Source organism: Ostrinia nubilalis, chromosome 20 (genome assembly GCF_963855985.1).
Source record: "Ostrinia nubilalis chromosome 20, ilOstNubi1.1, whole genome shotgun sequence".
Taxonomy (NCBI): Eukaryota; Metazoa; Arthropoda; class Insecta; order Lepidoptera; family Crambidae; genus Ostrinia; species Ostrinia nubilalis.
This window is the reverse complement of record NC_087107.1, coordinates 12,101,727-12,129,196: the sequence shown is the minus strand read 5'-3', so window position 1 is coordinate 12,129,196 and position 27,470 is coordinate 12,101,727. Positions and strand designations below refer to the sequence as shown.

The following is a 27,470-nucleotide window of genomic DNA, read 5'->3' as shown; positions in this document are numbered from 1 at the left end:
ACAACAAAATGCTCCCTGTGGGATTCCAATTCCAAACCTATTATAATCTAGTGAAAATGTATACTGGTTTATCTTTTAGGGTTGGCAATTTAGATTATTTGGAAAGAGCCTTCATTTTGATCTTAGTGTTTGAACAACTACGCCATGAAAAAACTATTAAACACTAATTTAATAATAATGTGAATAAATATAGTCCCAAACAACAAACCTGGAAACAGGGACACAGACAACAATATTTACTAATAGGGGTAACTCATTTCAGGTATCTATAACTTTTATTTTATTCTGACACAGCCCATTTACGCCTACATCCTGAAAAGTCCTAAAAACGCGAAATTAAACCGCACATGTACCAGAAAGTACATCATTAGTTACATCAGCTACATTGCCCGGTGTAAGCTAGAAAAATAACCCAGCTTGTTTACCTCTGCCTAACGAGCAGTGAAAACTTGCTGCTACCCGACCTAATTGTGACGTTATTTCTGAAAGTAACTTTCAGAAGAGGGTAGGTGTTTTTGAATTGGCGGGGTAATACTACGGAACAAGAGTACGCGAAAGGTGAAACTGTATCAGTGCGCATCGGACTTCGGATGGAGGAGGCCGCGCGCTCTTACGTTCCGAAACACGCGATCGTAGTTTAACTTTTCGTAGTGCAACGCTGTTTGGCTGAATGTGTTGATTTCAGTGCTATAGTTTGACTGTGTGAAAAATGTAGTGCAGATTCTTTTTGGTGTAAGTAGTTTAAATCAATCCGTTTCTTTTTTGTTTTTAATTGATGGTCGGGAAACTTTGACATGGAAAAGCACATTTTATTACGAACTGGGTTGTGTAATTTGTGTTTGATTATAGGGATTTTTACTAGAATTAGTTTACGCTCTAGTTTATCGATTGAGGCGTAATTAAAACACATGATTTCTGTTTTTGACGAGTCGTTGTTAAACTTTGGGCTAAAGTAATCAAACTTTTTAATCAAAGTCCATTGATTAGCTCTTGAGGGGTCAAGCAAAGTTTATTTTTTAGTTTAGTATCATGAAAAATATTTTATTTTGATTATAGAAATTTGCTTGAAGATTCCTAATGTTTTGAATTCATAAATTTTTACTAGAATCTACTTTAAACAAGACTAGTGAGCGCACGACTTTGTACGCGTGAAAATAGTTTGAATAATATTTCCCGTTTTTGTAACATTTTTCGTTACTGATCGTCCCATATTGGCTGTAAGGTGATGTTATACAGGGTGTTCGGTAAATGGGGTTATAAGCTGACACTAGCCCATGTTAACATATGGATATAAATAGTATGGTGAAGTCAGAAATTTGATACCATCATTTATTTTTTTTTATTTTCATACAAAATAAAATTTATAAAATCAGATTTGTATGAAAACTAAACATAAACCTATTTACCTAACGCCCTGTACCTATAGCCTTAGCTTTTCTCGATAAATGGGCTATCCACCATAAAAATATTTTTTCAAATCGGACCAGTAGTTTCTGAGATTAGCGCGTTCAAACAAACAATTTTTTCAGCTTTATAATATTAGTATAGATACCTAGGTAATTTGGCTTGCGATTTTTAATTTAATCTACATTGTAAGTTTCTGATTGTGGTGCCGCTTTTAAAGCCTTAATTTTACAGTTTTTAACTCTTATAAGACTATCGTTTTACCGTTCAGGAAAACTAGGGTAAACCAGAGAGTGATTGCCCACTGGTAGTGATTGCCCGCTTTAAGAATAATATTGTCAGGTGCTGACTTTGAATCACTCTAGTTAGATTTGAATTTACTAAGTAGATGGTTCCGAGATCAATGTTCAGTAGATTTAAAATTTACAATAGGAAACACTAAAAAAAACAGTCATGGCGGATTTTGTCAAGACGGGTGAAAATGTTACTCAAACAGGTAAAGACTTTAACAATTTTACTAAGGAATTACTTGCTTAGAGGTTAAATTTTTTTTGCAAGTTATTTAATATTCAACTAATGGTGTATAGTCATGATGAAATTATAAGTGTTTTCTCCATTATCAATGAAAATAACTGATAAAATTTGATTTCTAACGGTCATTTTAACGGTGGGTAATCACTGCACGTAAATCTGTATATTTTTAGTTATTGCCCACCATCATTTCAGTTATTGCCATGTGTTAATGTATAGTTATTGCCCAGGGCAATTATTATTAGAGTGTTGCCACCATGCAGTAGCAGTGTTTAAGTTGCTCATTGCTAGACTTGTTTTGCAATTTACAGGCATAAATATTGAAATGGCTTTTAATGTTTCATTTTCAGTATGCCAAAGACTCGAAAAATTCAATATAGCATAAAAATTTTGCAAACAGCGATCGAAGCTGTACAAGATTTATCCAACAATTTATCTACAAGATAAATTGCTGAAAAATATGGTTGGGCTTGAAAAAATTTATAAAAATTCAAACGCAAATACAAAAAATGAAAATCCTTCGTTAAATCTACTAGTGAAAATGTTAATTGTAAGGAAATAGATACAACTTTAGGGAAGAATAACCAACAGCTAATAATTGAGCATTCTGAGCAACCACTTGAACTGATATCAAAGAAGATAAAAAAATAAATACATATAAAATTCAAATTTTTGCGTCATCTATGTTTTGAAGTAGATGATTCTGTCTCTACCGATTCTGACTCGTCAACATCAGCTCAAGAAATATTTGATAATATGTTAATAAGGCCAAACGCAATTTATTTTGAAATTTTGAAGACTGTACTACTAGAATTCAAGTTTAATGTTTTGTTTTGTTTATTTAAAGTCTGTTTTGACATTTTAAAATGGATTATTTTGTTTTAAGATACTGGGCAATTACTGTGATTTGATGTGGGCAATTAGTGTAAGTAATGGGCAATGACTGTACTTTTTGGAGGATTTTAAATTTATTTCAATATTTTCTAAGTTACGTAAGTTTTAACTAAAAACTGTTAATATTCTGTTTAACAGTTTATTGAGGTATAAGAAAAAAGTCATAAATGGTCGATAATTAAAATACTTTCTTTAATTTTTCATCTCAATGTGTTTGAAATCTTTAAGTGGGCAATAGCTATACGGTTTACCCTATTATATAAAAGTAAGTCTCTGTTAAACAGAAATACCTAGTAAAGAATTTTGTCTGTCAAGAATTTCCAATATCCGATCGGTATTTAGACATTACACCTTACAAACGTTTTCGCGAACGAATAAAGGTAATTTTTCCTCCTATTCGAATACCTCTACCTATTCGTAGAAAATCGTTCATGATATTTTTAACCCGTTTGTAGTTATTATACGTGTTTTCGTATGAATATATTATATCCTCTTCTATCTGTCTTGTCTTGTCTTGCTTTCACGCCTAAACCACTGAACCGATTTTGATGAAATTTGACATAGAGATAGTTTGAGTCCCGGGAAAGGATATAGGATAGTTTTTATCCCGGTTTTTGAAACAGGGACGCGCGTGATAAAGTTTTTCTGTGACAGACAAAATTCCACGCGTGCGAAGCCGCGGGCGGAAAGCTAGTACCTACTTACTATTTACTGGTTGGGCAAAAAAAGAATGAGACATGTTTAGGCTCCTTAAGAGCATTTAACGATTTGTGAGAAGTAATTCACAAAGTCTCTAGTGTATTGTAGTATCAATCAATGTATTTTGAAAAACAAAATCTACATGCCACGTAGAATCATAGCCCATAAAAGGAGCACGCTTAAGGCAGAATTCTTATTTACCTACATGTCTTCTTTTTAATTAATAAAATAAAATAGGAATATGTTTTGGGGATGAATAGGAATATCTGTCTCTCTCCTTTGGGAGAGGCCTTTGTCCAGCAGTGGACGTCATTCGGCTGAAACGAACGAACGAACGATGTTTTGGGAAAAAAATATTTTTCAAGTGTATCACCTCGAACAATATTAATAAATTACTTATTAAGTATATGAACACTTTTTATAACAATTTGTTTCTACCTAATACCAACATTTAAAAAAGTATATTTTCTTGCAACCCTGTATTTTCAACACTTCTTACAACTTCTTTAAAAATGGTTAATAAAACCATAGAAGGTTACGAGGTCGATTTTCGAATCAACCTCCTTAAACGAAAGGTTTTCTCGGTATTATATTAATTAAATCGGGATCCAGTATGTATCTTAGCGAAATAATTAATTATCCTGCTCATTGTTTGGTACACATCAAAGCTTTTTAAGTACACAAATTCAAGGCTTTTGTTTGTAACTCGCACGATCTTGAGACAAAATATACAGGATGTAAAGAACTGACAGGAAAATAAATAATTAGAGTCACTGAAAAATATGTTCTGTTTGTGTAAATACTGCTTATACTTAGATGATAATGTAAGAACAAGGCTTTACTTAAGACGAAATCAAGGACATATAATTTAATATAATAAGTATTAAGGCAGAAATACACTCGGCGTCAAATAAATCGCACCTCCCGCGACAAGCACTTGCAAATGTATACATCTCTTACTTCCTACCAATGTTGGTACCATTAGAAAGCCTAGTTTTAAACTTTATTTCATTAAAGGAAAGGTTTTTTTTACTCCAAAATGTGTCTTTAGAAGGATCCAGTGTCTCTTCTTAAAGCGACAGGTAGAGATTGAGCCAACTTTTATGGTTATAAAACTGTTAAATTATGATTAATCGCTATCCATCTGTTAAAGAGGACACGTGAGAACTGAGATCCTCACGAGTCCTCTTTAAGTACTTAGCGTCAGAAGAAAATCTTTAGATATTGTCGCCGGAGGTGCAATACTATTTTAATACATTATTTTGTTTCATTTAAACTGTTTTAATTGATGTTAATTTTAAATAAATAACATGAGCTGAAACCAATGGATTTTCCTGTAATTCACTTCTGTATTTTGAATGCTGGTTTTCATTTTATATCACGTTATTTTTTGTAATTTACTGTAATAATGTAGGTAAGCATCCTCGGCACATGAGTGTAATTTGCTTCTGTTTTTATTCAAAAAATATATTCAATTTTCAGTCTAAATTGCCTTAAGATTTTTGGAAGGCATCACATGATTATTGCGATAATTGCATCTTGATGTTTGACATTTAACTTACTCATTGACAGCTCTGTGTGGGTGTAGGTTACAAATCTATCCCCACTCAAAATATAACCCGCAATTATGTTTCAATAGCCACTAATTTCGGTGTAATTTCTACCAAAGTTAATTAACTGAACTAACCTTTATTTAATTATGGCTGATATATAATTTAGACAAGCATCTAATTAGAGTAAAACCTTATATCGATGTCAGACGACGTAATAATGTTAATAGGTTGTTCCATGAAATGGCGTTTAAACGTATTTTTTATGTAGGGAAAGTTTGATTTTCTTGTCCTTTTGCTCTTTAAAAAGGTTTTTCATATTGTAGAGCCTATTTTACGATTGTCCGAGACTTTTTTAAGTTCGAAAGAGCTACATAATGTTAATTTGTCTATAGATAATTACAAAACAGTACGTACAGTTTCTTCCATCCTTCTTCCATAAAATTGGAAAGCCTATAAGTTATGTACGAAATATAATTTACGTGACACTGGCTACCTACATAATGTGTTAACCGCACGCACGAAGTCGTAATGCAATAAAATTGTAACCAAGTGTATTTTCTTTACACACAGCTTTTTAGGAATGGTAAAATATTTGCAAAGGCACTTCATTTTGTTTGTCAGTTTTATTGACTGAACTTTTTATTGAATTCAAAGCTACCAAAACTTTAGAGCTGAATAAACACTTGTTAACTTTTTCATACACCCCAAAGTATTTTGTTAGTCATGATAAGGATTTTACGAAACTCCACCCCTAAGGGGGTAAAACGGGATCCACGCGTACGAAGTCGCGGCTAGTTTTAAATACAGATATAATGGTCGTGGTCATTAACACCAATATTTAATTTTACTTTTCCCGGGATTCAAACCCACAACCTTTGACTTCACCACCAGGCCATCCATCATCTATTACAAATCTTTAAACATTTAAACGTCCGAAGGCAATCAGTCAAAGTCGATAACACCAACGGAACATATTATTACTCCTACTTAAATGTCCTTTAAGAATACTTAAGCGCACGTGCCAAGTATTTTTGTCGGTTTTCTAGATCGATACGAGAATATTTTATTTGGCTTGGCATTTAGGGGTCTATACAAATAGTAACATCGATGTTTGGTAACGGTTCACTAATGTCAGAATTCGTAGTGTAGGTACCTACCTACAGTCAGCCTCAAATAGTTCATGACACCCGAAGTGGGCAAAAAGTCGTTATACCATAATAGCTGGTTTTTACTCGACTGCGCCAGAAGGAGGGTTATTGTATGATGTTATTTGGCCAATAATTAGGTAAATATTGTTTCTTCATCAGCCAGATAGTTTTGACCGCGCCAACCCTTTGCCAGATAATCATTTTAGGATAGCTGCCAAGGCCACGATGACCCAAACTTCATTATGCACCAACGTTCTTACCTCTATAATGGGAGCATGCGTTGACAAACTTTCAGCTTTTATAAAATAAAGTAGGTCTGGCGTTCACTAGCTCTTAATCCATAATCCATTTGTCTTCCAGACCGTGGTTGCCACTCGAGAACTTTTCTGCCCCAGCGGCCATCAGCTCTTCGAGCTATGTGTCCCGTCCTCCGCCACTTAAGTATAAGTGGTTTATAAAATAAACTAGCGGCCGCCCGCGACTTCGTACGCGTGGGTCCCGTTTTACCCCCTTAGGGGTGGAGTTTAGTAAAATCCTTTCTTAGCGGATGCCTACGTCATAACATCTACCTGCATGCCAAATTTCAGCCCGATCCGTCCAGTGGTTTGGGCTGTGCGTTGATAGATCACTATGTCAGTCAGTCACCTACAATTTAGATTTTTTGACAAATTCTCTCTCTCATATGTCCCTTAACATTCCTATTAAATCGTCCTCATCATCCACAGCCGTAATGGACATCAGAAAGTGATTAGACCCGCCATTTTTAACTCGCAGGCTTCGGAGTCGCTTAAGACTAATTAATTATTTAAATGAAGTAAGCGACGAAGATATTCGAGCTGAAATGCTAAATGGAATTTGTTATGAGCCTTTTTATTAATTAACAATTTGTTGGGTTTTTTTATTTGGTTCTTCAAATATTAGTATTTTTGAAATAGATACCCAATAACCCTCTGTCTGGCGCAGTCGGGTAAAAATACATCATAATGTAATAAAATGGTTTTTAAATATAGTAGAATAAATTAATCTTTTTGTGGAGTGGTTAAAATGCCATAAATCATTTCAAAGTTAGGCATTGATTTCAATAACTAGAAGACGTCATTGTAAAATAGAATTCCCACTGAAGAATTTTAAGTAGAATCACTGAAAAGCCTAGCAAATAAAAATGATCCTAAAATTTCTTTTTACAGCAAAAAAATCCCTTTACATATCCCAACACAATTTTTTCCGCATTAACCCCCACCTCAACAAATGTGACTCAAATCGCGTTGACTCGGGTTCTGAATTTCAGTTTTTTATTACTTCCACGTCACTTTGCGGAAACAATATCGCGCCCGCATTATTTGAAGACAACAATACATCATAACTCTGTCAGTGAAGTTTAATACAACGGGGGGAGCGTTTTGTCGTTTGAACCCCTATCTCGGCAATGAAATAAGCAGATACTTCGCTCTGCGTGGTTTTGATTGCTAAGAGACGAACGACATTATGTCGTAAGCGATGGTTTTTAGTGGTAGGCGACGGTCTTCGACTCGCGCCTTTTGCTGTCATGACATGTTGACAATCTGAGTAAAGATGAACTACACTGAAATGTCCCACCGACGACACTGACAGAAGGGCGCCACCATCTTCGTTCAACTACATGGTTTCCACCGTGGCAAAAGTCGGAACTAGCGATCCGCTATTGACGATGCCCCCCCTGTCAGTGTCAATTAAAGGACAGTTCAGGTTCAGTGTAGGTAGTTCTACTTTATAAGTTAGTGGCCCGTCTTCGAGAGTCGCGTTGCATCGGCGACTGACGGCGACCATCGGCGGTATACGTGATGCGTCGGCGACGGTCGTCTAATTTGAATATCTGTCGTCGGTCACTAAGTCGGTGACAGCTGAGACACTGTCGCTTGTCTGTGGGCTCCCTAAGATCAACACAAACTGAAGTATGTAGACACTTACATAGTAGGTCAAATCCTTCCTTTTGCCTACATTGGTTAAATAAAAAGAGTCGTCCTCCTACAGAGGATGCTAAATGACGTAAAGTACTGAGTAAAATATATTTTGCCAGGAAGAAATATTATGTAGGTACTACGAGTATTCTTTAAGTACCTACATAACTACAAACATGAAATTAATGAAATGATAATAATACAAAGTACAAACCCAGAGAACATCAGAGTCACACACATGATGTGTAATGTATTTATGTGTGCTAATTCGTTATGTAGTCACCATATTACTTAGTTTCAGGGCGCGCTTTTAGTGTAATAGTCATAGGCCTACCGCTTAACTTAGTCAGTGCCTGAGGTATGGGAGCGGCACGGGAGGGGTGACATTGACATTATTATGACGTGACGGAGCATATTTTCTTCTTCTTCTTCTTCTCCTCTATGGCTATTGTGTTTCCACGTTTGCCAATGTCACGTGAGCATAGCCATTACACGGTATAAAAAGTTATAAACCTTGGGGTTGAGTGCTATTAGGTATAGTCTAGTCTAGGATTGACTTAAGATTGCAAGGACGGGGAAAGTCTTGAGGTAGGGAGTCGTTCAGTCTGCACATAATTATTTGATGTACTTAAATTTGACTATTCTTACCGTTAGATAATTCCTGGCAATAAGTGGTGACTGAGTTTGTTCCGGCGTTTCTTCTCAGCACTTGCCATATGTTTGTCTCGAAGCGCTGGTAGGGCCCAAAAGATAAGGAGACATGTAAAGTGCCCCATAAGGGCTACCTTTTCTTTTTTTATTATTTTCTATTGACGTTCATAAGTGCCACTTGTGGTCTAAACTGAATAAATATTTTTGATTTTGATTTTTTGATTTTGTATACCGACGCGCCTACCCTGGGACAGTTTAAAAATATGTGGTCAGCAGAGCACTATCTTTCACTCGAATTTTGTTTAGGTGAACTGGAGTACATGCATGACCCAAACGGAGACGACAAATGACAGAAACTACTTTTTTGGGTAGGTGATGGTGTATTTTATTTGCAGATGACCTTTCCGTAATAATCAAATGTAACGCTGACAAATTAAATCTTTATGAATATGACATTAACAATACTATAAATGACATAATGAAATGGCTAAACCTTAATAATCTGACTGCTAATTTAGCTAAAACTAAATATATACAATTTAATGTAAAAGGACGTAAAGAAATTAAAATGGACATAAATTATAATAATGAAATAACCTTGGACCACGTAAATAATTTGACATTTTTAGGTATCTTATTGGACAAAAACTTAAACTTTTCATGCCATATTGACAATGTGTGTAAAAAAATTAATAGATTTGTTTACGTCCTTCGAAGATTGACTAGAATTACTTCTCTGAGTGTATCGTTAAGTGCCTACTACGGATATGTTGCTTCTGTTATAAGCTATGGGCTCATACTTTGGGGAAATGGTACCGATATACAAAGGGTTTTCATAGCTCAGAAAAAATGCATACGAGCTCTATGTTGTAAAGGGCCCTTTGAAACATGTAAACCATTATTTGTGAAACTAGGCATACTCACTGTTCCCGGGATGTACATACTTGAAATTTACAAATTTGTAACACAACATCCAAAATTGTTTAAAACTGCTGCTGAGGTATACCCGAGAAACACAAGGTCAGCAAATAGACTAGTATTTGACTTCTGCCCAAAAATCGCACTTTGTCATAAAAATTGTTATTCTATGTGCATTAAGGTTTATAAAAAAATTCCTGAAAGATTTAAAATAGGTCCTGCAAAAGTAATGACCAGAAAGCTTAGGGAATGGCTAACCACTTCCTGCTTTTACAGTGTTCAGGAATTTCTAGACAAAAATTTGCATGATAATGTATTTTAGCAGAATAGAGCACTTTGTATTTACAACACTATCTGTATCAACCTATTCTTTGCAAATAAATGTCTTTGTCTTTGTCTTTGTCTTTTGTCATGATGCTATCTGGGTAATTAGTGATGCTTTACATTATTAATTAATAGTTAGTTGCCTGAACCAGTACTGCAGTTGACTGACCCAGAAGCAAGTTTGTAATGTGCTAACAATAGGTTTTCTTTCAGGTGAAAAATCTCAGTTTATTACAAGCTTTTATCTTAAAATGTGGTTACCTTAATGACTAATCCAAACTTGGCTATGGCCACTAGATGCTTATAAAATAATACTAAAATCCGTATCTCGGGAAATTATTAATATTCCTACCTAGTTGTTACAATATGATGTTACATCAACATTTGTCCCCAGAGGGAATTGAATACGCAACCGCGGCTAACACTGTATTTAGTTCAGTACGCAAACCCACAATTAATTGATAGCATGTGTAATATTTCTTCAATTTGCATTGCTCTATAATATTCTACTTTCCAAAACTGCAAACCAATAGGTAAGTATGTGCAGTGTTTTATATCAAATTGATGTGCTCTATCAGGCAACTAAGACAAAAACTAATCGTCATCATCGTCATCATCGTCATCAAGTTAGTCTCCACTGCAGGAGCACAACCCTCAATAATTTAAAAGCAAATTACGGATTTGGCTTTCACTCTTCACGCGTCTAGTCACATTTTTGTCAACCACGAAAAGAGTGTGAGTGGTTTTATTCCAGTCTGTCGGAACCATAGATGAGTCTTTAAAAAAACATACAGAACCCAAAAAGACGTCACAACCTTGTGCTTTGTCATTTTCCCCGTAAGAAATACAAAAATGTATTCGAGTAACTTACGATATTGTGGCTCTAACGCACAATAAAAGTTTGGCGAAATCTCTGGAGGCTTCTGGAAATCAGCCTTGGAAATGTGTAAAGAAATCGTCTTAAATGTATCGGGGAATCGCATTTGATTCGATCGATTTTGATCACGTATTGTACTCAACATATTCCATGTTTTTCTAACGTTTGTGTAACGTTCCCAGTTCCGACGTAATTTGAACAACTTTTGGTTTTTTTTTATCCACAACGAGGAAGTTCTTGGCCTGTATCTCACCAGATGGTAAGTGATGATCAGGCCGAAGGTGGAAGCGAGCTTCACCCGGAATCCTCAACCACGGAGGAACTGGCTATCTTACCTTTAACTGCCGGAACATAACAATGCTGTTAACATTGTTGTTATGGCGACAGACTTAGGTAAGATGGTGGTAGCTAGCCAGGCGGACTTAGAACAAGCCCTACCACCAACCAAACCGAACAGAAAAAACTGCCCCCACTGGGAATCGAACCCGGGACCTCTGCGTCTGAAGCAGGTGGTCTTACCACTAGACCACAGAGGCGGTTTGCACGCTAAAAAAGTGTGAACTGGTTCTAAAATGGTATTCGTTTATTAACCCTCCTTTCCTCCTGGTGAAGGTCGCAGGAGGTACCTGGATGCGGGCGGCGCAGGACCGGTCTTTGTAGAAATCTTTGAGGGAGGCCTTTGTCCAGCAGTGGACGTCATTCGGCTGAAACGAACGAACCCTCCTTCTAGTGCAGTCGGGTAATGAAAATATGTTGTTGTTGGCCCATATCTATCTCAGAACTCATAAAAGATGGTAAACGAGAGATACTACGTCTCAGCAAATACAGTGTGAGTCACGTTAAAGTGTACATATGAAAATAGATGAAACTAGACCTATTTTTATCGACAAAAAAGAGGTCAAAAAATTTTGGAGATTTTTTTTTAATTTTTTATAGAATTTTTTTTCTTCCAAATACCTATTGTTAAGAAAACGTAATAACTTTAAAACTAAGCGGTATATCCTGATAAAATAAAAGCAGTAATAATGCTAAATAACAGGCAATACTAAAAAAATACATAAAATACACAAAAAATGCCAACAAATAATAAAAAATGATACTTTTTGAAAAAAATCTGCTTATAAATTCGTATTTTTTTGGTTATTTGATAATTTTCTCCAAAAAATGCCCCTATAACTAGTGGTTTTTATTACTTTTTATTATTTTCTATCATATTATCTTTGTAAAACCAAAAATTTCATGTCTCTATCCCTATCACAACATTTGCTGTGATCGTTTGAACAAAGGCCTGCTACAACATTATTCTCCGCTACAGGTAGAGACAATTTTAATTTTAACTAAAATGATTATTTTACTTCGAAATCTTTTGTTTTTATTTGAAATCTAACTTGTCTTTATCAAAATTACAAATCTAGAGCCATTTTCAGTTTCGTTGTTAACGAAGCGTTGAATGGCGCGCCCGGAGAGGCTTAGTTCAAACGATCATTGCAAACGTTGTAATAGGGATAGAGACATGCGATTTTTGGTTTTACGAAGGTAATACGATAGAGAATAATAAAAAGTAATAAAAACTACTTGTTATAGGGGCATTTTTTTGAGAAATTTATCAAATAACAAAAAAAAAACACGAATTTAAAAGCAGATTTTTTTCAAAAAGTATCATTTTTTATTATTTGTTGGCCTTTTTTGTGTGTTTTAAATATTTTTTTAGTATTGCCTGTTTTTACCATTATTACTGTTTTTATTTTATCAGGATATACCGCTTAGTTTAAAAGTTATTACGTTTTCTTTACAATAAGTAATTGGAAGAAAATAAATTCTATAAAATTTTTTAAAAAAATCTCAAATAATTTTTGACCTCTTTTTTGTCAATGAAAATAGGTCTAGTTTCATTTATTTTCATATGTACACTTTAACGTGACTCACACTGTATAGATACGACATCCTCCTGCTCGATAGACTAACGCCCGTATTCACAAACATTACTATGATGCCAGTGACACGAAGCAATCACTGAGCTCTATTCAACGCTGTGCGTTCGATTTGCTGCTTCACTTAAGCAAGCATCGTTTGTGAATACGGGCATAACAACCTCATGAGTTGAGCTGGTAGCGATTGGATGAAATAACTGGGAGATCATTCTTATGTCACATCTTTTGACTAAAATGAGAGTGGACTGATTATGTACTACGATGATGATAAAATTAAACGAAAAATCTGGTCATCATCATCATCATCATGTCAGCCATAGGACGTCCACTGCTGAACATAGGCCTCCTCTAATGCTTTCCACGTTCATCGATTGGTAGCGGCCTGCGTCCAGCGTTTCCCTGCTACCTTTACGATGTCGTCGGTCCACCTTGTAGGTGGACGTCCCACTTCTGGTCCCAAAATCTGGTCAAAATACAAAAAAGATACATACAAAAGACTCTCTTATTTATTTTAGGTAAGAGCTATTCTGCATCGCAAAATTTATTTCCACCTGACAATAACTTGTTCATAAACAAGTTTATCATTCTAAAATTTTTTAGCCATCGGAAAAGCCTGAAAAATGGGTCTAACTATAAAACTGACGAATATGCCTGACGGCCGTGAATTTGCATTGTCGGCATCAGCGGGTCTATGAGCGGTAGCGTTTTGGAGAATTAATCTATCTATACTAATATTATAAATGCGAAAGTAACTCTGTCTGTCTTGCTTTCACGCCTAAACCACTGAACAGATTTTGATGAAATTTGACTTAGAGATAGTTTGAGTCCCGGGAAAGGACATAGGATAGTTTTTATCCTGGTTTTTTAAACAGTTTTTTAAACAGGGACGCGCGCGATTAAGGTTTTCTGTGACAGACAAAATTCTACGCGGGCGAAGCCGCGGGCGGGAAGCTTGGTAATAAGGCAGCTCCACGCTTATTCTTATTGTCGTGTCGACAATAAATCTACACAGTGTCAGCCCAAAACTCCGCTACAAGAGTGGCGTTGTCAGTAGCGTTAGCGTTGTCCGTCCACGCTTATTTTCTTGGATTGTTCCCAATGTCTTATGAAATCCCTAAATATTGTTATCTGATATTCTACTTATACAGGGTGACTTTCAAATCGTTAGCATCCTTTTAATATAAGACACTACTCGTGATACATAGTGCATTCTCCAAATATGAGACAAATACAATGAGATTTTATGTCATTATTTTTACTTTGTATTTGTATTAATGTGCTCTTATAAAGAGTTTAATTAAAACTATTGTTGCAAAATAACACTTAATACATCAAAATAAGATGCCACAGTATTAAAAGATTGATGTGCTGTTGTCTGTAAAAGATTTTAAACATTGAAATTTTAACTTATTGATTTGTCTCATATTTGGGGAATGTATCATGAGTAGTCTTATTTTAAAAGGATGCCAACGATTTCAAAGTCACCCTGTATAAATTACCAGCAGATTACGAGAGAATGCGTGTTCCCCGATCTAAAACCCTGAATTTATATTTCTTACCAAAAGTAAATACTTATGAGTTTAACTTTTGTAATGATGGTTGATTCCCCTTGCAAAATTTAATCATCTATTTCACCCCCAAAAGTAAGCTTAGTTACGTAAGTACATAGTTGATGTACCTACAATCTACATCTCTATCAATATATCACACAACTAAAATTAAAACGTAAAATTGGTTTAGATGTCTTAACGAATTATGTTTGCTCGCACAATTAATTTATGCTATTCATGAGACATTAATAACCACCTGTATTAACATCTACATAGCTGATTCTCAGCAGCCACAGAGTAATCCCTACTAATATTATAAATGCGAAAGTAACTCTGTCTGTCAGTGTCGCTCTCACGCCTTAACCATTGAACCGATTTTGATGAAATTTGGCATAGAGATAGTGTTAGTCCCGGGAAAGGATATGGAATAGTTTTAATTCCGGTTTTTGAAACAGGGACGCGCGCCATAAAGTTTTTCTGTGACATACAAAATTCCACGCGGGAGAAGCCGCGGGCGGAAAGCTAGTCATTAATATATTTTATAGACAATACAATGTCTAACATAATATCACAAATTAGATTTCTCTAACAATTAGTCAGAATATTATTAATCTCATATTGTACGCACGCTTTGGCTAAGGACTTTGTATAATAATAATATTATGTTGTTGGTTTTCTCCAAAACAATTTCAGCACATTTCTCTAGTCTAGACATATTATACAGGGTGTGTGTGACAGGTTCGCATAAGCTTATAGAGTTTACCAAGCGGTTGAGTTGAATACTAATGTATCGTTTTCCCTGAAGATTCACGGACTAAAAGTTTGTAGTTTAAAAGGCACTAGTATGTCTATCTACATCAGAAATAAAGAAGTACAGAAGTAAAGCATAGGATAAAAAAATCTTAAAAAACTTTGTACCAAAAAAAACTTATCTTAGATTTTTGTGATTCCATTTTTTTGCAACAAAGTAGGTAATGACTGTTCTGCAGCGCTCTTAAAAAATTAGTCCCATGAAAATCTTTTTATCTTAGGTTGTTTTGTTACCTAAGCGTTTTTTGCTACAAAAATGATGATTGAGTTAGGGGTTGAGGGAGAATTTTGTCTTTGATATCCATAGTAAAGTAGTAAATAATACTCATGATATCAACAGCACAGTGATCTGAAGTCACTATTAAATTTTTATAAACTATCGTTACACCCGGTACCTATGCAATATTATTCATATGATAAATCCTGAAGTCGTGCAACGCGCTACGACGAAGTGCAGTTTATACGGTGCGGTGCATTGCCGCTTTGGGTCATGACCGCCTGAATTAAAACATACGACGAATCTAATTTCTGTTCTTTACACCCCTATAAAGGCATTACACTTAATGCACAAGTTTCATGCCTCGATTTTACGTAAATCCTAAAACATGTAAGACGAAATTCGTCTCCTAACTTGAGCTGAGTATTTAATTAAGTTTTAGCTGTGATCTTGTGAATTTCAGAGCGGGCGCACACTGTGACGTCGTGCAGTGCGACAGCTCGGTGCCTAGACGCATCGCAGATTACGACTGACAAAATAATTGTTTTGTTCAATTTCGCACACCTGCCGTTCAGTTTCAGAACCACAATGCACTAATATCATCATAGTTAATTTCGGCATTTTCATTTCCATACGTCTACGTCCATTGCTGAACAGGCATCTTCCAGTGATTTTCTTGTTATTGGTTGATTAGAAGCGGCCTGCCTTTCACATCCTGATATTTTTATTTAAGGTCATTAGTCCACCTTATCCTCACCCTGCGATTGCCGGCCTACATTTCGGAATCTCGACATCAAATATTGTAATTAACCAGGTTTTCCTGATAACAAGTACCAAACCTGGTATTTCTTATTCTTCTTATCTTCTTTCAACATTGTTTACCTCCATTAACAGTGTCTTGTGATAACTGTGGCCTATTTCCTCAACTTTGTGCAGGTATTAATAAAAATGTCATTCGCAACCTGTAGTTGCGTTTAGTCGTACTCAATCGCGTAGTGTGCGCCCATTCTTAATGCGCACTAACTCCATAAAGACTAAACTTTTCAATCTTTAGTAGTTTCGTGCTGATTCTTTGGAGTTAGGGAGCGTCTTTGATGTAGTTCGGTACGCTGTAAGCACCGAATTTTACGTCAAACTTAATTAAGGATGCGATGGAGGATGCACGGGAATGCGAAGGGTGATGAGTTTATTTCTAATTATATTTCATGAATTAGCAAAGTTAGTGTGGATTAGGAATCTAGTAGAAAGAGTTCAGATAAGTGGAATTAGTCTGTGAAAATTAAGTGCGTGAGATCAATATTTTTTTTGAAAGGCTAAACACCTAATTTAATTTCACTGAACTATACTCTATCTATAACCAATTTTTAAATTAAGTAGAAAACATGTTGCGAAATATTTTCCGCTAAAATACGAGGTTCTATAAAACGACTGTCCTTGAAATATCAAGGACTGCTTCATTCGTTTCAGCTAAATGAATGACGTCCACAGCTGCATAAAGGCCTCCCTCAAGGATCTCCACAGCCTACTGGATATATTATTATGTATAAACACTATAAATATTTGTTGCAAAATGGCACTTTTTACAACTAAATCAAGTGACACAGTGATTACCTTGATTTGATATCGATCCTGCAATAGCAGGGCCGCCTTTAACCTACTAGGGGCCCTGGGCACATAAGGATCAAGAGAGGCCCTTCTCATCTGAGAAAGGTCTTTTACGAGAACAGGGCCCTAGGCATGTGCCCAGAGTGCCCAGTGGGAAAGAGGGGCCTGCGCAATAGTGCCGTTGTAGCTCTAGTCGCTAACACTGAGGCCCCACCCGATGTCCCTCGCATTCAATACAATGCAAATAAGCACTCGCTGCCGTCCGGTGATAGGAGGTATTACCATATATTTCTGTCCGCGTGTTTGCCAGACCGTTAATCTCACCATGACCACCGTATATTGTTCAAAAATGCACTGCATGTGTGAATTTAATGAATTCAAGTCTAGTCTATGGGTTGGCATTATAACACAGGAGAATAAGCTTTCTTTTGGTCAGATTTTACAGAAGTCGTTAGGGAACCCAGTGGACTGATGATTAAAAGGTTGTGGATGCAACTGGATAGGAGCCGCTTTCTGTGGCGTTCTAAGAGAGGGTCTATAACTATCAATGAAAGAAATAAATAAGTTTGGTGGACTTTTAAAAGCCATAATGATGATGACTTGTTGTCTAACAACTGCTTTACTGGCAAGACTATGAGGAAATGTTCTTCAAAATCAAAATTATCTTTATTTGTATAGATAGATTAATTAATTAGTACTTACAAGTCGCCAAATGCTCCTATACATGTCTCATTCTTTTTTTGCCCTACCAGCGCTTCGAGACAAACATTTGGCAAGTGCTGAGAAGAAGCGCCGCACAATCGTTTAGGTAGGGAAACCATAATACACTCGGCCGCATGGCTGTTCTGGATGAAATAATCTGGAGAGCAGTACTCAACTCTTTGGCGTTTTCTGGGGAAGCTTTTTGAGCTACAGTAGACCCATCAGTATCAGTAGGTTATGATGTTTGACTAGGTTTTCAGGACAGAAATGTAGTGCCCTGGAACATTTTTAATGGTGTCAACTACCCGTCAAATAAAGATGCTCCTTTATATTCCAGATATTTTTGGTCAAGTAAAAAGCTGGCTATGAAGTTTTGTAACTTAATCTCACAACAATAATGTCTATTTAAGCCTGTAATCCATTACCAAAACATGAACAACTAATAATTAATGGTTCTTTATCAATTTGTTAGCGTTCCCTCCGCTTCGGGGTTTCAAACTCCTAACCACCAGACCACTGCCGTCAGTTACAAAAACAAAAGCTGTATACAGGGTATATTCTTTATGGGTATGGCCTTGACATACTTTGATTTGAAGTTTTGAAAAGAATCAAATCAAAAAAATTATGAGAAATCTCAAAATCTAATTTTTTGGTTAAGCATGTTATTCCAACATTTTATCAACCATCCTATGTATAAGGTGGACCAACGACCTCATAAAGATGCAGGCCGCTACCAACCGGTCATTATGGAAATCATTTGGGGGAGGCCTATGTTCAGCAGTGGACGTCCTATCCCAAGTAACACAAAACACAATTATAAGAAGCGTACAACAGCATGAACCTACGTGCAGAGCAGTATATGAGCAGCATATGTAGCACTATATCAGCCGTATAAAAGTCTATAAGTGTCTTGTAAGCGCAATTTGGGCCCCAAATAATACGGCTTTGAGCATTATTAAATATTATTAGTGCTGCTAACCAGCGCTTATAATGTTATTAAAGACAGACATTAGTAAAGTTGTTAGACAGCATATTCTAATGTAAAAAGCATTTTATTAGATGTTAGTACAGCTTTGAAACAGCTTTCAGAATTACAATGCCAAAGTTACGTTTTATTCTAAGGCTGAACGTTTTATTTTGTTTGTTTGAAAGTATTCGAAAAAACTTATCGCATTTTATTGTCCGATTTGATTATTTTTCGTTTAGAGTATTGCAGTGCAATGGTGTTGTGAGGAGATGTTTTAATGTCTTTATTTAAAATAATTTATCATAAGGTAAGTATCTTTTTTTTTGTTTCAAGAATGAAAATGAGCTGGGAGTATTAGTCTTATGTGAAAATATATATATGTTTGTGGTTTATAATTCACGCGCCCTCACAGAAATCCTTTTTTTAATAAAATAGGGACAAATTTAGAATCGACATATGACACTTTTTGTGATTTTTTTAACGATTTGATTAATTTTAACTTATAAAATTGCTTCTATCGGTACTCCGCTTGTAAGAAAAGGATAATAAGTAGTATTTCATGCATATGTGTATTATAATTTTATTTTCTATGTTAGAGAAAACAGAAAGCAAATGGCGTCAGATAATATTAATGTTTTAAACTTTCAACTAGTGTCTTTTAATGTTGTCAGTCTTATTATAGTAAAAAGAAAATGGTTAAGTCATTCAACCTACATATAAAATATCTAAGTGATATCTTTAGCATTACTGTAACACTTTTTAGGTATGTTATAATGTTCATTAGGTTTAAACGTCATAAAAATGGATTGCTTTAGTGTTAATCAGGGTACCGAAACAATAATTTAGAATCCTTTAATCACGTCATGATCCCCTACTCCACGTCTTTCAATTTTATCTGTCTCCAATTAGGTAGGTACCTAGTTTGACAAGTGTTAAGTATAAAATCATTATCACTACAAATGTAATTTGTAATGAAACACGATATAGCTACCTATCTTATTTTTCGCTCATTGTAATAGTAATAATTTAAAGGAACTTTTTGTAACTAGTTAGTAGTGTTGCTGTAGTCGTTTTTTTAAGGGTATGCGTTATACGGGTAATTATTTAGTTTTCAGGTAACTACTTCTCTATTAAGTCATAAATAAGCTTATTTGTTTTTTTTTCAGATGCCTTTTAAAATAGTGCAAACGACCGAAAGGGATGAAGGAATGTTCTACGGAACTTCTTGACTCACACAACAACCGATTGTACTGTATTTTGTGTATGAGGTGTATCATTTTTTGGAACACGTTTTGCATTTCTTAAACCAAATATAAAGTTTGAATATTCCGTCTTTATCTTTCTCTTTACTCTACCTGTTCTCTTAGGCTGAGTTGCACCACCTAACTTTGACCGTAACTATGACGATAACCGATGTTTTTTGTATGGGGTTTGACAGATTTTTGACGTTTCTTAAAGTAAGTTGGTGCAACCCGGCCTTAAGTCTTTTTCCACTGTTTATTCATGTCAATAACGTGACACGTTCGACATAAATTTTCTAATGAATATAGAGGACCTACTAACGCACAAATGAATATAATCATACGGCTCGTGGTTTTATGGCCAAATTATGACCTAAAGTAATAAAATATTTTTTTAATTTATCTAAATAGTGCTAAAAGCTTTAAAGTAACAATAAAATAAGAAGATAACAGAGCTAAAACTTTAGTAAATGTTTGGCTAATGCTGAGCAGTAAATAAGCATAAGAAAAGATCATAAAAATGCGTTCAATCTGTAAAATGTGTTAATATATCTGAATGCACTATAGAATATTTCGACAACGTTTATTTAATGCATTAGGTTTTCTTATTTACTAATATACGGTTTTAACCTTTGTGTTAGTGTAAATGCTGTTAAAGGTGCTGTATATTAAAAGTAATTAATGTTTTAGTATGATTATAAGCCAATTAACTTAATTTTTTTAGACCATATAATAGCTTCATGCATTGTAAATTTTACCGCATTCTACTCAAAAGCATTTAAACTAAGTCAAAACTGATTTAAAGTGATAGTCTGACTTTAAAACGTAAATCAATCTTAACTTCAGTGAATATACAGATTGCGTGTTACTTGGGATGGCTGAAATGATGATGTTCGTTCGTTTCAGCGGAAAGACGTCCACTGCTGGACAAAGGCCTCCCCCAAGGTTTTCCACAATGAACGGTCCTGCGATGCTTGCATCCAGGCTCTTCCCGCAACCTTTACCAGATCGTCGGTCCACCTAGTAGGAGGCCGGCCCGTGATCGCCACTCCAGAACTTTCCTGCTCCAACGAAATATACATCTATCTTATACATATAACTCAAAAGTAGCTGACTGACATAGTGGATCTATCAACGCACAGCCCAAACCACTGGACGGATCGGGCTGAAATTTGACATGTAGGTAGATGTTATGACGTAGGCATCCGCTAAGAAAGGATATTACGAAACTCCACCCCTAAGGAGGTAAAACGGGATCCACGCGTACGAAGTCGCAGGCGGCCGCTAGTCAATGTATAATGTGTTGTGTTCAAAAATATTTATTTGCTTGTCCAGAAAACGAACAAAAGCTCGCGTCATACGAGTAAGTCTGATTCATTCCACCCATTAGCCCAGAAGAGCGTGCGTTAAAAACATACTTTACAGTATTAGCGGGTTAATACGGTTCGCGAGCTGTGACCGCCGTATTAGGTTGTATAGTATATTTCCGACATAATTTCGCTGCTTCCGACGTCATACGATGCGCTAGGGCTGTCGGCAGGCAAAAAAGTAACAATATTAAAATGGGAGTCGATTCCACGACCTTTCGTTTGCCGGGAGACTGCTCTTAGGCTGGTTTTAGTGTCACGCGGACCGCTTGGTGCGGACCCGCTCCGCACGGCCAATCTGTATGAACTTCTAGGGAGCGTTTTAGAGTAATGCGGTCCGGAGGAACCGCTCGCTCCCTAGCAGTTCATACAGGTCGGCTGTGCGGAGCGATCCGCACTGACAGTCCGCGTGACACTAAAACCAGCCTTAACCATCTGAAAGGTCGTGGTTTCGATTCCCTACGATTCGATTACTATTAATTATTAGTGTCTGTGCTCTGTGGGCGGGGCTCTTGAACCTTTATTTAAATAGGTTTTAATAAAACAGTGGAATCATCCTGTATTTTAATCCTTAACACGTGGGGCTCTTGAAACTTTATTTTAATTTGTTTAAAAAAAACAGAATTATCCTGTATCTTAATCCTTAACACGAGAAACTAATCCAGTTGTTTTTCGTATAAGGAAGTTTAATCTTATTTTTATAAAATGTTTTACTTCTAAGAAATTAACAAAGTTCGTTAGTACTTTTAATTTGAAGATTTGTTATTGAAAAATTTTTAACTGTTTTTTTTTATTTTTTTTTGTTTTTTTTTTTTTTTTTTATTTTTATTTCGGACTACCAATAAGACGAACACAAATTTTTCATTTGTATTGCGCTATATGTATACATTTAGGGAATGTTGTTTCTAATGTTGTTTTTTTATGTATCACTGAATAAAAATTAAATATTATTTACACAGTTCACGGGGTTTTTAAATAATTTTTCCACATTTTGACAGCCCTGCGTTTAGTACAGTCACTGCCCCGGGATATTGTGGAAACCTGTTCACATCAGGGATTTATTGGATTTTGCAGCAAAGTTAGTCTCAAATTACCAGAATGGTAGGCTCGTGATAGGGTTTCAGTGTAATGCAGTTGCAGTAACAGAGGTTTTACAATATTACGTGACGGAGAATTAATTGTTGATGACGTAATAGAATAAGGACCAGTTTCATTGGTTTTTGGTAAAGTTTTATTTAGTTAACTATCTAACTTAAACGCTATCGAACAAATAAAGCTTTCTAAAGTACGGCCAAATAGCAGCGATACAAAAGGTCGATACGACAGTCGAGTTGACAATATATTCTGTCTCTTCCCATCTTGTGTATTTGTCGTAATGTCTCGTTCTCCCGCCAAAATATGTCAAAGTCAGACGGGTTCACCCATGACATTGGGTTTGTTTACATTTGGTATCGCTTCTCGTTGGCCGTACTTTAGTTACTGGTTAGATGAGTTCAGAGACGAATTTGAGGTCTCTATCTGAGACCCATTAAAAGTTGAGGTTGTATCTTACAGATTAGTCTCTAATAGGCTATCAGGTACGGTGTATAGGGCTACCACAACATCGTCTTTTAGTGTTTCTTTCTGTATTATGTTTTTGTTTACTTTTATTTGGGACGTCCACCTACAAGGTGGACCGACGACATCGTAAAGATAGCAGGGAAGCGCTGGACGCAGGCCGCCACCAATCGATCAACGTGAAAAGCATTAGGGGAGGCCTATGTTTAGCAGTGGACGTCCTATGGCTGAAATGATGATGATGATGATTAATTTTATTTCAAATTCAAATTCTTTATTTGCTTATAAATAGGGTAAATACATAAGTGGTGGATGGTATTTTATAAAAGTGCAGTCCTATTTAGCCAATGTCAGTTAGCATGCAAATTATAGATTAGGTAAATGTCGATTGGTATTACATGTATATTATTATTATTAAATGTCGATTGATGTTACATACTATTAAAAATGTCGATTGGTATTACATAATTATTAAATGTCGATTAACATTAAATATCTTATTAGATAATATTGATTTTCAGTAGTAAGTATCCACATTTATAGTAGAATACAATATTAGTCAGTATTACATTAATAGTCATGACGTCACAAACACAAACAATCAAATACAAGCAAATTAAACCCTGCATCGACTAATGATTATAAATTATTATTCCTTATATTTCAAAAATTCAGCAATCGAGTAAAAGCTTCTTTCCAAAAGCTTATTTGTTATTGATTATACCATCACAACCATTACAACTACGGAAAAATACTGATTTTACGAAAAATCCTGCATAAAATAAGCATCACTTTTTGAAACTAAACCAGATATCTTCTCCACAGATCATCCCTACAATGAGAGAGCCAATCGGATGAGGCGTGTTGACAGCATGGCGGCGCTGTGATCCAAAATGGCTGCCGGGACAGCCGCGTGGGCCACGCTGCTTGTATTCGTGGGGGCCATTTGCAGGGGCCTGTCGGAGGACAACAACCATGAGGACTTGGGTGAGTGGAACTGGAACGTAGTTTAACCATAGTCGTTTAATGAGGGCTATCGTTTTAGCACTCACCAGTTAGCGCCACTGTAGAGTAAGGTCCTGTCACTTGCTAGTAGCGAAGACAGTGGCACCAACTTGTGAGCGCTAAAGTGGTAGGAGGACTATCGCATTTGCACTCATCAAGATGGCGCCACTGTAGAGTAAGGTCCTGTCAATCGCCAGGGGTGCCAACTGTTAAGTGTAAAAACGATAGCCCTCATTGACATAACATCTACCTTAAGCCTAGGCGCAGACCATCGACTTTTAGTTGGCCGATAGTTGGGCTCGATTTTAATTTGTATGAACAAACGGCCGATACCAAATCGGTGTAATAATGTACGCACTTTCATACATCTCCATATTGATTGACCTAAGATCGAAGTTAGCCTCGGCGCAGACCACCGACTTTTAGATGGCCGATAGTTAGGTCAGGATGTTCATCAGTGTGAAATAAGTATTAAGCACATTACATTGATTTTCTTTCGTGGGGACTCTACTCAGAACTAGAGTAGACTTGAAACTCTGCCTAAAAAATCAGAATTTTCTCCGAGGTCTGATTGAATCTTCTGAAATCCGAAAATTTCAACGCCAGACATCTTGACTTTTTTCATGTCAAGTGTATCATCATATGAAAAGCACCTAATAATTAGAAAGAAAGAAGAAAGAAATAGACTTTATTGAACACAGTAAGCACAAATTATAAACAATAACAACACAAAACGAATATAGAAAATAGTGGCTCCCGCTCAGCATTTATCCTGACATGCTCGTAAGGGCATGTCAAGAAACTGGTCTTCCGCGAGAGCCCTTGTTGTGGCTTCGCGCATCCCTTCAGAGAGACATCGACTCGAGTTCGATATCTCTCAAAAGGGGTGAGCAAAGAAGGGACATCGACATTACAACACGACGTGCAGTTTTAAAACAAAAACAAAAGTAACAATCCCAACTAATATTATAAATGCGAAAGTAACTCTGTCTGTCTGTCTGTCTGTCTGTCTGTTACGCTTTCCCGCTTAAACCTCGCAACCGATTTTGATGAAATTTGGCATAGAGATAGTTTGAGTCCCGGGAAAGAACATAGGATAGTTTTTATCCCGGTTTTTGAAACAGGGACGCGCGCGATAAAGTTTTTCTGTGACAGACAAAATTCCACGCGGGCGAAGCCGCGGGCGGAAAGCTAGTTACGTATAATTGTGGCCATCCTTAATAATACCTTAGGCGGTTGCTACAAGTATCAGCTGTAGAATAAATGACTTATTTCCTAAAAGGTTTTATAACATCACATTAATAACAACTAGCGATTCGATAAGTAATTACCGACAAATCGCTACGATATATCTCACAAAAACTTCATATTTCTTTGGGATCTCAATGGTGACTAAAAGCTCAGTGATATAGCTGAAAGTTAATACCGAGCTTAGAAGCGTCAGGCGATAGCTTTTGCAGACACAAGCGAAAAGGAATCTTATGTCATTGGATTTGGGTTGGGAATAGTAGAGCCGTTTGGAGGACGTGTAGGCTCTTTTAGATAGAGAGGGAAGAATAATCTGGACTAATGGAGAAAAATATATCCGTCTTATGTTTATGAAAGGACTAGCGATCGTCCACGGCTTTGTTTGGCGATTCGATTCAATGATTTCTATTTTGTTTAACTATTTCTAGTGCTTCTTGTCACTTACAGAATCCGAGTAATTTGTCTTCGTTATTATAAATAATGAATTTTGGTCTGTTATGAGCCTTTGTTACTTAGGGATAATGTAGCATCTTAGGAAGGCGCTGGACGCAGGCCGTTACCAACCAGGCAACATGGAAACCATTGGGCGAGGCCTATATTCAGCAGTTGACGTCCTATGGCTGAGATGATGATGATGAATACGATTCTAATAGTCATTTGAAATCGGTTCAATAGTTTGAGTTCATTCGTCACAAACGTACAAAAATACAAATCTTTGCTTTTTACAAAAACAAAAATATGAAAAACTTTCGATCCGATTGTGATAGACACACCTAGAAAAAGACAGAAATAAAAAAAATATATATTTACCAACAGATAAATGACAAATAATAGCGGCTAGTCATTATCACTGAAACTGAAAAATACAGACTAATAAATTCACAAGACCAATTGAAATTGGTACCTAAATCAGAAGTAAACACATAAATTGTTATTGAAATCGAAACAACGTGGATATTTTAATTGACTACCTATCGTATTGAATTCGACCGCAATTGCTTCATCGGCTCAAAGTATTTTTGTATGTGAATAATAGAAGATACAATTACAGGTTTTTCGATTTTTTACAAGGTCTGTTGTTCTAGTGTGATTGTATTAAATGACAGTTCATTAAATTTAATCACTATATTAACAGCATCATTGAAACACGTGGGGGAAATAGGGGACAGAAGCTAGTTTAACATAGTTTATTTAGTTAGTTTAACATTGAGCATTATTCTCCACCTGTTGTCATCTATGTTTAGGATGTTTTTATGCTGATTTTCTATATTCAATCCTAATTAATCAAAATCCGTTAAATTTCAATAATAATATATTTTCGGTCAAAATATCTGCGGTGTTCGAATTTTTTACATTTTCATATTGTTTATAAGACTAGGTACTGTCCGTTTTCACCATCAATCCCTAATTTTTAAGTGACCCCTTTGAAAACAAAATTCCTGCCATGTGTTACACTTAAAAATTAGGGATTGATGGTGAAAACACGCATACTTATATTAAAGTGTAATCGAATCGAAAATTGTCTAGAACTGAAATAAATTTCACAGTTGAAATCCGGATTTGGACAAGCCTTGAATATGGGAAACGGGCGTTACTTATTAATAAACTCTGTTTCGATTCCGAAGTGGAAAACACATATTATAGCTCCATAGAGTGTGCCGGGTTTGTGAAATTATCATTGCAGGCTTGAATCAACCTGTATTCTGAAAAAGAATTGTTATTATGAATTTCGGGGGGCACGTTAAGTCGGTCAAATTGGACCATATCTTTGCTGACGGCGGCCAATTTTGTTTGTCACTGGAGGTGTGTCTTCTATTAGCATGACTCACGCTATCGGAGATTAGGCTGAGTTACGCCACCTAACTTTAACTGCAACTATAACTATAACCGGTGTTTTTGTATGGAGTTTGACAGATTTTTCACGTTTGTTTTTTTAACCAGGAAGGTCTGCATCTCGCTTGATGGCGTGATGATCAGGCAGGTGGAAGCGAGCTTCACTCAGAATCCTCAGCTACAGAGGAACTAAGCAGCTAGCTTACCTCCAACTACTGGAACACTACTATGCTGTTAACATTGTTCTGACTTAGTTAAGATGGTAGTAGCTATCCAGGCGGACATGAAACAAGCTCTACCACCGACCAAACCGAACATAAAATCTGCTCCGACTGAGAATAGAACCACAAAAGCGGTCAAATACTGTCCCAGCAGACGTAGTCCTATCTTAAGAAAACTTAATGTAACCGTTAAGTTTACTCATTTTTTTATATATTCCATGTTACTTTCCTTATTTTTCTTACATAATTAAAGACCCTTCTCCTGACAGTAACAAACACG

General features: G+C 36.1%; 1 protein-coding gene and 1 long non-coding RNA gene across 2 annotated transcripts in view; both read left to right on the top strand.

Annotated features, from left to right (window-relative positions):
• The first annotated feature begins 586 nt into the window (after nucleotides 1-586).
• The window catches only part of LOC135081905 (nephrin-like), a 183,528-nt gene continuing 156,644 nt past the window's right edge, over nucleotides 587-27,470 (top strand). The window contains exons 1-2 of the mRNA XM_063976686.1: nucleotides 587-732; nucleotides 23,709-23,870. Of these exons, the coding sequence (XP_063832756.1) occupies nucleotides 23,777-23,870 (94 nt within the window). The 5' untranslated portion in view covers nucleotides 587-732; nucleotides 23,709-23,776. The remainder of the gene's footprint in view (nucleotides 733-23,708; nucleotides 23,871-27,470) is intronic.
• Nucleotides 18,544-20,047, top strand: LOC135081793 (uncharacterized). Its single transcript, XR_010259271.1, has 2 exons — nucleotides 18,544-19,799; nucleotides 19,885-20,047. It is a non-coding gene; the product is annotated as an uncharacterized LOC135081793 (long non-coding RNA).